Genomic DNA, 10,865 nt, shown 5'->3' on the forward strand with positions numbered 1-10,865 from the left:
GAGTGTGTAATTTGGCTATTCTGATCATTATCCATAAACTGATAAGCTTAATTGCAATGCCTAATTCATGAAATGTAAAAAGATAAAACAATGAGATCTCTGTTTGATGTTTATATGTCTCAATATGTATTTTTGTATTTGGATAATATCTCTGAGGTTAATTAGTAAAGGAGCTCTATTTAATTGGCCTTAAAAAAATATAAGTACTTGCTACTGAAAGGTATGCATTGAGGGTCCAGCTACTTGCCACTCAAAAGCCAGTAAACAGGCCAGGTTAGTGGAAAGGAAAGTTTGCTTTATTTTAGATGCCAGCAACTTGCAGGGAGGGTGGCAGACATCTGTCTAAAGGCAAACACGTCCCCCCCTCCAACAAGCAGGGAATCAGTTTGGTTCAGTTGCTCAGTCTTGTCCAACTTTTTTTGACCCCGTAGACTGCAGCATGCCAGGCTTCCTTGTCCATCACCAACTCCTGAAGCTTATTCAAACTCATGTCCATTGAGTCGGTGATACCATCCAACCATCTCATCCTCTGTCATCCCCTTCTCCTCCTGCCTTCAATCTTTCCCAGCATCAGGGTCTTTTCCAGTGAGTCAGTTCTTCGCATCATGTGGCCAAAGCATTGGAGTTTCAGCTTCAGCATCAGTCCTTCCAATGAATATTCAGGAGTGATATCCTTTAGGATTGACTGGTTTGATCTCTTTGCAGTCCAAGGGACTCTCAAGAGTCTTCTCCAGCACCACAGTTCAAAGGCATCAATTCTTTGGTGCTCAACTTTCTTTATAGTCCAACTCTCACATCCATACGTGACTACTGGAAAAGCCATAGCTTTTACTAGACGAACCTTTGTTGGCAAAGTAATGTCTCTGCTTTTTAATATTCTGCTTAGGTTGGTCATAGCTTTTCTTCCAAGGAGCAAGTGTCTTTTAATTTCATGGCTGCAGTCACCATCTGCAGTGATTTTGGAGACCCCCCCCAAATAAAGTCTCTCACTGTTTTGATTGTTCCCCCATCTATTTGCCATGAAGTGATGGGACCAGATGCCATGATCTTAGTTTTCTGAATATTTGAGTTTTAAGCCAACTTTTTAACTCTCCTCTTTCACTTTCATCAAGAGGCTCTTTAGTTTTTCTTTGCCTTCTGCCATAAAGGTGGTGTCATCTGCATACTGGAATTATTGATATTTCTTCCAGCAATCTTGATTCCAGCTTGTGCTTCATCCAGCCTGGTGTTTTGCATGATGTACTCTGCATATAAGTTAAATAAACGGGGTGACAATATACAGTGATGGAATTCCAGTTGAGCTATTTCAAATCCTAAAATATGATGCTGTTAAAGTGCTGCACTCAATATGCCAGCAAATGTGGAAAACTCAGCAGTGGCCACAGGACTGGAAAAGTCAGTGTTCATTCCAATTCCAAAGAAAGGCAATGCCAAAGAATGTTCAAACTACTGCACAATTGCACTCATCTCACACACTAGCACCACAGTTTAAAGGCATCAATTCTTTGGTGCTCAACTTTCTTTATAGTCCAACTCTCACATCCATATGTGACTACTGGAAAAGCCATAGCTTTTACTAGACGAACCTTTGTTGGCAAAGTAATGTCTCTGCTTTTTAATATTCTGCTCAGTAATGCTCAAAGTAATGCTCAAAGTTCTCCAAGCCAGGCTTCAACAGTACGTGAACCATGAACTTCCAGATGTTCAAGCTGGATTTCGAAAAGGCAGAGGAACCAGAGATCACATTTGCCAACATCTGTTGGATCATCGAAAAAGCAAAAGCAAGAGAGTTCCAGAAAAAAATCTACTTCTGCTTTATTAACTATGCCAAAGCCTTTGATTGTGTGGGTCAAAACAAACTCTGGAAAATTCTTCAAGAGATGGGAATACCAGACCACCTTACCTGCCTCCTGAGAAATCTGTATGTTGGTCAAGAAGTGACAGTTAGAACTGGACAAGGAACAACAGACTGGTTCCAAATTGGGAAAGGGGTATATCAAGGCTGTATATTGTCACTCTGCTTATTTAACTTATAAGCAGTGGGTGAGAGCATTTATAGGGAGTTTAGGGGGGCAACATCCAGAAACAGCACAGTCATCTTCAAATTGGTCATCAGTGGTCTGCCTAGCATCATCTTGGTTGTTTCAGGACAGTTAGTTAATCTTCAGTTTCGGGGTGCACTTGTTCCCATCTCTTTGGGGTCAGTTCTCGGAATTGTGGCAGCTCAAGTCCTGTAGTTGACTTCTCCACCTGGGGTTTTGGTATCTGTAAGACAGCTCACCGGATGTGGCTCAGAATATTATCTACAGCCCTTGAGAAAGAACTAAAAGTCCTTGACTATGCTTAGTGACTACATCATTATTATTCAGTCTCCTTTGACTGTTTTCCTTTGTTTCAGCATTTCTCACTTCTCTGATTAAACTTATTCTTTGACCAAAGTTTTCCAAGGGCAAAAGGCAGGCAGAGGACACGGTGGGGGTGGGGTGAGGCAAGGATCATATGGTCCTGCTCCGTTTCATACTTCCAGATTGAACAAATCTAAATTTACCTACTTTTGTCTCCTTGTAAGACCAAGAGGGAAACTAAAGATGTTTGGGTTTATTAAGCATATATATTGTACCACTGAAGAAAAATTGTGCTATAAAAAGTGCATAGTTTTTGAGGTTATGAAATATGTTCTTAAGTTTGCCAATCAGAAAATGCTGGTGTAACATTTTCATTACTTGTTTCTTGGTTTTGTTAAAACTTTCAAGGGTTAAAAACTGTGATATGTAAAAATGATAAGTGAAGCATTTTGGTATGTAAAGCAAAAGATACCAAAACCCCAGGGGAGAAGTTAACTACATGATGACCAGACTGTACCCAGAACTTGAGCTGCCACAATTCTGAGAACCGACCACAAAGAAATGGAAACAAGTGCACCCTGGAACTAAAGATTCACTTTCTCTCTTTCTTTAGTTGCTCAGTCGTGTCCGACTCTTGCGACCGCATGGACCGCAGCCTGCCAGGCTCCTCTGCCCTTGGGATTCTCCAGGCAAGAATACTGGAGTGGGTTGCCATTTCCTTCTCCAGAAGATTAACTGTCTTAAAACAACCAAGGTGATGCTAGTCAGACCACTGATGACCAATCTGAAGATGACTGTTAGAGATGACTGTGCTGTTTCTGGATGTTGCCCACCTCCGACTCTGCCTGTAAACTTTCTCACCCCTTGCTTGTTGGCCGGGGGTGAGGGGGTGGGGTGGGGTGGGGAGTCAGCCTTTGGACAGATGGCCACCACCCTCCCCTGAGGTTGCCACCACCTGAAATAAAGCAAAATTTTCTTTCCACCAACCTGGCCTGCTTATTGGCTTTTGGGTGGCGAGCAGCCGGACCCCCCACGAGTACCTTTCAGTAACACCAAGATAGGGAATTCTTACTAAAACATAATCACAATACTGTTATCACTCCTAAAAAGTTTATAATAATTTCTTTGTTGCTGTTGTTCAGTCGCTCAGTCGGGTCTGACTCTTTGTGACCCCGTGGACTGCAGCACATCAGGCTTCCCTGTCCTCCACTGTTTCCCAGAGTTTGCTCAGATTCATATCCATTGAGTTGCTGATGCCATCCAATCACCTCATCCTCCTTCTCCTCCTGCCTTCAATCTTTCCTAGCAACAGGCTCTTGTCCAATGAGTTGGCTCCTTGCGTCAAGTGGCCAGTAGTAATTTCTTAATATCATTAAATATCCAGAGTGTTCAAATTTCCTAATTGTCTCATAAACATTTTGATTTTCTTTGCTCAAATTAGGATCCTAATAAGATTCATATCTTATGATTACTTGATATGCTTTCAGTGTCCTTTAAAATTTTTTTAGTTCCCTAACCAGGGATTGAACCCAGGTCCTTCAGAGTGAAGTGCCTCCCACCTGGAGAAGACCTGCAAATGAGGGCAGTGGCCCGGAGTATGTACATGGTGTTCAAGGAGAAATCATCTGCCAGGGTAGGGCTGGCCTTCCTGGCCCAGGGATGCTGTGTACTTGAGAATCGGGGTCAAACAATGAACCACTGACAACAGTGTTCACAAAGGTCATGCTAGGGTGACACTTTAGGGGGTCATTTGCAGCTCTAGAGTCAGAGCAGACTTCCAGCCTTTATAAAACAAGAAGATGCCCATCGGAGAGAAGCCCAGCTCTCATTATAGCACGTGACAGCACCCCGCAGGCTGCACATCTCTCTGGCCTGCTTGTCTCCCTAGCACGGCCATGGGTGGATGTCTCGAGGGTGGGGACTGAGCCTTCCTCGTCTTTGCATCCCTGGCCTGTCACATCCGGAGCTTGAATCATGCTTAGAACAAGGAGGGGCAAGCAGAGACATGCTGAGAAGGGACGGGAAGGGGAGGAGGTTGGAGAGTGCTGCCTGCAGGGACCACCAGTGATCTGGGAGCTGCAAGAGTGGGAAGTGACGACAGCTCTGGGGAGGTTGGAGCTATTTTCAGGGGGTGAGACTCAGGTTTTCTTGCTGTCTCGTCAGGTGAGGGAGGCGGTGCTGTCCTAGCCAGAGGGATGGCCGAGATTATCATTAGGGCCAAGGCACAAAAACTTGACAGGGTGGGGGAAAGGAGGATGTGAGGAGTGGGCATAATCTGAAATGTGCATTTCCTGGGCTATCAGTCACTTAGTCACTCAACAAGCACTGAAGTTCCACCGAATGCACAACACAATCAGGCCTGCTGTGAAGATGCAGAGGAGGGAGGGGTTTTGGCCTTCAAGCAGCCCCCAGTGTGGGTGGGGAGACAACAGTCCCCCCCACACAACAAAATGCCTGTAAAGGAGTCCCCTGTCCTCTGGCTTCTAACCTGCTCTCACCTGAGCCCCTTAAACCAGTCATGATCTTCTGTTTGGGGGGAAAGGTTGGAATCTATATACTTAACATCCAGTCAAAAGAAAGGGATAAAGAAAACCAGCGCCTGCTGCCAAGTCTTCATCTTATTAGATGTGAAACCTTGGGGTGATGAGACAGATACGGCAACTCTCGAGGAGTGCGTCAGAAGCATTTGAGCCTTGGCCTGGGGCTCTTCTAAACCAGTTCCGGTGGAGGGTGGAACTGAAAAGCTTCACACACAGTGTGTAGTTGGGGACAGTAAAGTTGGCACAGGTATGCTGGAGGAGCAGATCACTGCTTTTGATGACTGTGCTGTCTGTGGATGTGGCTGCCTTCAACAAGTTCTAAAACTCACGGTGGATCAGTGACCTTGAGTAAAAGCTTGCAAGATGGAAAAAAACCCTTCTGACACTCCCCTCTAGTTTTGCCCTTTCTGTCTCACCATTAAAGATGGAACACTTAGCAGCAAATGCTGTTTTTCGGTTTCCTTTGGCTTTTTTTTTTAATAATTCACAAAGTGGAGGCAGTGTGAGGATTACAGAAGATAAATCGTCTACAGTTCCATCACCCAATGTTACTATTGTTGTTCAGTCGCTCAGTCGTGTCCGACTCTTTGCGACCCCAGGGACTGCAGCATGCTAGGCTTCCCTGTCCTTCACTATCTCCTGGAGTTTGCTTAAGTTCGAGTCCATGGAGTCAGTTCAGTTCTGTTCAGTTCAGTTGCTCAGTTGTATCCGACTGTTTGCGACCTTCCCTGTCCATCACCAACTCCCAGAGTTTACCCAAACTCATGCCCATGGAGTCAGTGATGCCATCTAACCATCTCATCCTCTTACTAACGTGAAACAGTGAACAGAGAAAACAGCTTTTGTAGCTGAGGTAGGACCAGTCAAAGACCCAGGACTCGGTCCCCTGCCCTGGTGTGTCCCGGTTCCCTGAGGGCAGATCCTGGAACTGGGCTGGCCCGAGTGACTGAACTCTGAGCAGAGGTCAGGGACGCAAAGCTAGGGGTGGGGTGCAGAGGAGGAGCCACTTGTTCTGCTTCCTTCAGTCCACAGTCCCCCAGATGGAACTGCACACCCATTGTATTAGTTCCTATTGCTGCTATAAATAAACCACAAGCTTAGTGACTTCAAACAACATGTTTATTCTCTTACAGTCTAGAGTCTACACAGCTGTGTTGCTAACGGCGGCTCTCAGGGACAATCCATCTCCTCGCCTTTCCCAGCTTACTGTTCCTCCTCTGACTTTAGAGCCAGCCTCCTGTCTGACCCCTGCCTCTCTTGTTAAGGAAAAAATCCACCCCCCAATCCAACAGCAATATAGAAGGTTTACGTTGAGAAATCCTTGTGATTATATTGAATCCACCTGGATAACCTAAGAGAATTTGCCATCTCAGGAGCCTTACCTTAATCACACCTGCTGAACGCCTTCATTTTGCTGGGTAAAGTGACTATATTCACAGGTCACCGGGAGGTTAGGATGTGGGGGGCGGGGTGAATCTGGTGCATCCGTTCATCCTGGCCAGCTGCTGTATCCCAGTAATCAGCAATAAGAGTCGCTTCCTTCCTCCTTCTCTTTTCCTTCTAAAATTTAGCTTTTATTAAGTAGGGGCTTCCCCGGTGGCTCAGTGATAAAGAATCTGCCTGCCAGTTCAGGAGATGCAGGAGATGTGGGTTCAATCCCTGGGTTGGGAAGATTCCCCTGGAGAAGGAAATGACAACCCACTCCAGTATTCTTGCCTGGAGAATCCCAGGGACAGAGGAGCCTGGGGGGCTACAGTCCATGAGATAGCAAAAAGCTGGACACGACTGAGTGACTGAACACCATACATTCTTATGATTAAAAAGGAGAAACAACATAGCACCAGGGTGGAGGCCATGGCACCTGGGAACCTACTGGCCTGGGTCTGCACTGTGGCTGGGACCCTCAGAGGCTCCCTCAACACCCGGAGGGAGAGAGGAGACCCTGCTCCCATCACTCTGCTCTCTCCCCCACGTCACTCCACCCTCTCCACCCTGGGTCCCCTCAAGCTTTCTTCATCCAAAAACGAACACACTCTCAAAGAAACCCACCCCCAATATAGACAGGTTCCCTTGAGTAATCCTGCTCCATCCCGTCTCTTTCACCCTATTTCTCTCCACCTCTTTAGGTGTTGTGGTTTGGACGTCTGCGTCCCGCCTGATGCCCAGTGTGATGGTGTTGGGAGGTGGGCCTTTGTGGGGTGCTTAGGTCGTGACCGGAGAAGGCAATGGCACCTCACTCCAGTACTCTTGCCTGGAGAATCCCATGGACGGAGGAGCCTGGTGGGCTGCAGTCCGTAGGGTTGCTAAGAGTCGGACACGACTGAGCGACTTCACTTTCACTTTTCACTTTCATGCATTGGAGAAGGAAATGGCAACCCACTCCAGTGTTCTTGCTTTGAGAATCCCAGGGACAGGGGAGCCTGGTGGGCTGCTGTCTATGGGGTTGCACAGAGTCGGACATGACTGAAGTGACTTAACAGCAGCAGCAGCAGTAGGTCATGACAGTGGAGCCTCATGAATGGATTAGTGTTCTTATAAGAGACCCCAGGGAGACCCCTTACCCTTCTGCCATGGGAGTATGCAGCGAAAAGTCAGAAGTCTCTGACCCAGAAGAGGGCTCTCACTTGACCTTGCTGACACCCTGATCTTGGACTTCCATCCTCCAGAACTGGAGGCAGCAAACTTTTGTTGTTGATAAGCCACCCAGACCGTGGTACTGTACGATGTTATGGAAGAACTTGAAACTTTCCGGCCAACCCAATATTTTGTTACAGCAGCTTAAATGAAGACAATGGGAAACCACTTTTATTAGAATCACGTGTTATCTTTCAAGGGTGTTTATGAGTATGTATATTTCTCTCTTCTCTTATACAAAGATTAGCATGCCATCTATTGTTCTATACCTGTTTTCTGAGCACATCGTGAAGCTCTTCCCTATCAGGACAGTGAATATCCCTGTACATACGTTTCTTTCACAGTCACCTACGAGCGCATTGTGTGGGCACTGCAAGGGTTATTAAGATCTATAGGCTCTCTCCTGTAGATGGAGGTTTGGCTTTTTTTCCAGACTTTGACAGTACAAATAGTCCTTCAGTAAATTGCCATGTACATCTATTTTTCCTGGGTTTGTAGGTAGATCTCCAGAATAACTCCAAGAAGTTGGGTGAGTAAATCAAAGGGTAGAGGAGGCAGCAGTTTCACTGGATTTTTCCAGTGTCTTCCTGGCCTTGCATTACTTGGCATGCCCATCAGTGACCCCTAGTCTCCCAGGAGGGAGCCATCAGCCTCAGATTCCTTAAGCTGACTTCACAGGCCAACCTAGTATTTCGGTGACTGTCATTTGCCATAGCCATGGAGGTCTTCTCTGGGGTGGAGACCAAGGCCTTGGGTTTCTCATCCGTGTGTGTCCCACATGCCCGGCCTGGGGTGTGGCCTCACCCACTGTGCCTCCCCCAGGAAGCTGCCCCAGAGGGGTTTATCGTCTGTCACTGGAGGAGGGGGGGCACTTGGGCTTCAGGTGGGACCCAGTGGGGGGCAGGGGCCTTCACACAAGCCTGTAGGTTCCATTGTAGCTGAAAGAGGGAGGCTTCAAGCAGTCCCCCTCTTCCTCAGGCATCCAGCTCTGGGTGTAGGTGGAGCCATTTTCCAGAGGTCTCACGATTATGAGGTCTCTGGATGCCAGGGACGGGTCCTCTGGGAAGAAGTTGAAGGGTCGGAGCAGAAAGCCCACGGAGTTCCCGGGCGTGGTCGTGTTGGGGATGTCTTCTGCGTGGGGGATGTGCAGGAAGCCCACTGTGACCCAGGCCACCAGGTCCTGCAGGAGAGAGGGGCGGGCCATGCTGAGGAGGCTCAGAGGAGAAGGGGCGGCCAGCACCCAAGCCCCAGGTATAAGGAAGGGCAAATCTGGTGAACCTGGAGCTGGCTCTCCACCCAGTAAGCTGGTCCTTGCCCTACTGGGACTCGGCAGGGATCCTGGGACCCAGCAGGGATCCTGGGACTGGACTGGGATCCTGGGACTGGACAGGAATCCTGGGACCTGGCAGGAATCCTGGGACCTGGCAGGGATCCTGGGACTGGACAGGGATCCTGGGACTGGACAGGGATCCTGGGACTGGACAGGGATCTGTCTCAGGGTGGGGCTGGAAAAAGGCAGAGCTGGTACCTCGTCTTCAATGTTCTCATTGTTGCGAAGAAACTCCTCAAAGACGACAGGTGGGTCCCAGGGGTCGTTCTGGTTGTAGATGCTGCTGCTGTATCTCTCTGACTCCCGGTATTTGGTCACTGCCAGGGGGTACCTGTCCAGGCAGAGAAGCTGAGTGACTCTGGGTGTCGGGGGCCTCCCAGCCCCTCCCAGGGAACATTGTCAGGGTCAACGAAGGGGGAAAGTTACTGCCTTCCCCTAAATGCAGGATCATCCCCTGAGAGTTAGCCAGACTGTCAGTGGAGGCTCCGGGGCTCCGCAGGGGCTCTATACCCTCCATCCCCAAACACAGAGCCACACACCCAGGAACATGCACGCGCACACACACACACACACACATGTGCACACACCCAGATATAGCACTGGATAGATTCAGAATCTCATGAACAGAAACACAGACACACACAGACACAGGGAAACACAGAGACACAGAGAGGAGCCTCCAGTCCCCGCCAGCCTCCTGGGCCTTCCTCACCTGGCCCAGGTGACGGCCCGCTCCTCTTGCCAGCCTGGGGGCAGCACTTGGTCAGCCATGGAGTGGATCTGCACTCGGTAGCTGCGCTGATGGCCCCAGGGGTTCTGTTCAGGGCTAGTAAAAAGCAGGTATTTGGGCAGAGTCTGTCCGAAGCGGAAGGCTGCCTGGCGCTCCCGAGAATACCGCATCTGCTGGAGAGCTGGATGGACTAGGCGGTGTCCTGGGCTCCAGGGGTTGGTGATGTTTTCCAGCTTTATCTGCAGGGTCTGGAAGCTATTCTTGGTGCCTGCGGGTGTACAGGGAAGGAGTTGGAGTCAAGCACCTGGAACTGAAGCCTCCTCATTCCACCTTGGGCCCTCCGTCCGGGACCACACCCAACAGCAGACCATGGACTGAAGGGGATGTTGAGGACAGGCACTGAGCCAGATGGCAGTGGAGGGAAGGGGCTGAGGAACTAGAAGACAGCTCAGAGCTGGCACAGCAGCAGCAGTGACTCCACTGTGACCCTGGGTATTTCCTCTTGAGAGCAGCATCCAAGCCTGTTTGCTGCAGCTGTGGTCCCAGAGACAGGCAGATGGCCTTTCCCCAGGGGGAGGGGCCATGTCAATGCCCTCTGGGTCAGGAACAGACAAGGGGGAACAGGAGAAGCTGCCCAGCTGGTCCTGGGGGCCTGTTCTAACACGGGACTTGATATCAGGCCAAATCCTGTCATTACACCCATGCCATCTTTTAAGGCACACATGCTCAGTCACTCAATCATGTCCAACTCTTTGTGACCCCATGGGCTGTAGCCCACCAGGCTTCTCTGTCCATGGGATTCTCCAGGCAAGAATACTGGAGCGGGTTGCCATTCCCACTCCATTGGAGAAAAGCTTCTCCAATCTTTTCTGGTGACACCACTAATTTAAGAGACACAAGGAGTATTCCCAATGGTGCTGCATCCATTCAAAGCTCCAGGCAGGGACGTGTCTTACACCTAGGCATTACCCCCTCCCCGCCGTGCACACCTTTGCACAGGGTCCATCCTCCAAAGGGGTCAGTGCAGGGGCAGCCCCTGGCACTGTTCACGTCACCATTTTGCAGGGGCATACAGGTTTCTGCAGGCCCTACACCTCCAGGCTGGGCAAACTTTCCTGACATTATGTCTCCACGGGAGACGCGGCACCATCATCTCCCAGGAGTGTGAGTTATCTCGGGGATGCAGACATTTGGCTAGGAGGGTGGTCCCAAGCCCGGGTCCTACCTGCCACATCCAGGTCGACGCGGTAATGCACAAGGTGGGTGTGCATGTTGCCGATGAGGTG

At 49.2% G+C, this 10,865-nt stretch overlaps 1 protein-coding gene across 1 annotated transcript in view; it reads right to left on the reverse strand.

The window, feature by feature from the left end:
* Positions 1-7,663: 7,663 nt before the first annotated feature.
* Positions 7,664-10,865, reverse strand: part of AOC1 (amine oxidase, copper containing 1) — a 12,781-nt gene continuing 9,579 nt past the window's right edge. Inside the window, exons 3-6 of the mRNA XM_010857250.1 lie at positions 10,805-10,865; positions 9,562-9,847; positions 9,048-9,180; positions 7,664-8,699 (exon numbers count right to left, since the gene is read on the reverse strand). Of these exons, the coding sequence (XP_010855552.1) occupies positions 8,430-8,699; positions 9,048-9,180; positions 9,562-9,847; positions 10,805-10,865 (750 nt within the window). The 3' untranslated portion in view covers positions 7,664-8,429. The remainder of the gene's footprint in view (positions 8,700-9,047; positions 9,181-9,561; positions 9,848-10,804) is intronic.

Source organism: Bison bison, unplaced genomic scaffold (assembly GCF_000754665.1).
Source record: "Bison bison bison isolate TAMUID 2011002044 unplaced genomic scaffold, Bison_UMD1.0 scf7180017864379, whole genome shotgun sequence".
NCBI classification, from domain to species: Eukaryota; Metazoa; Chordata; class Mammalia; order Artiodactyla; family Bovidae; genus Bison; species Bison bison.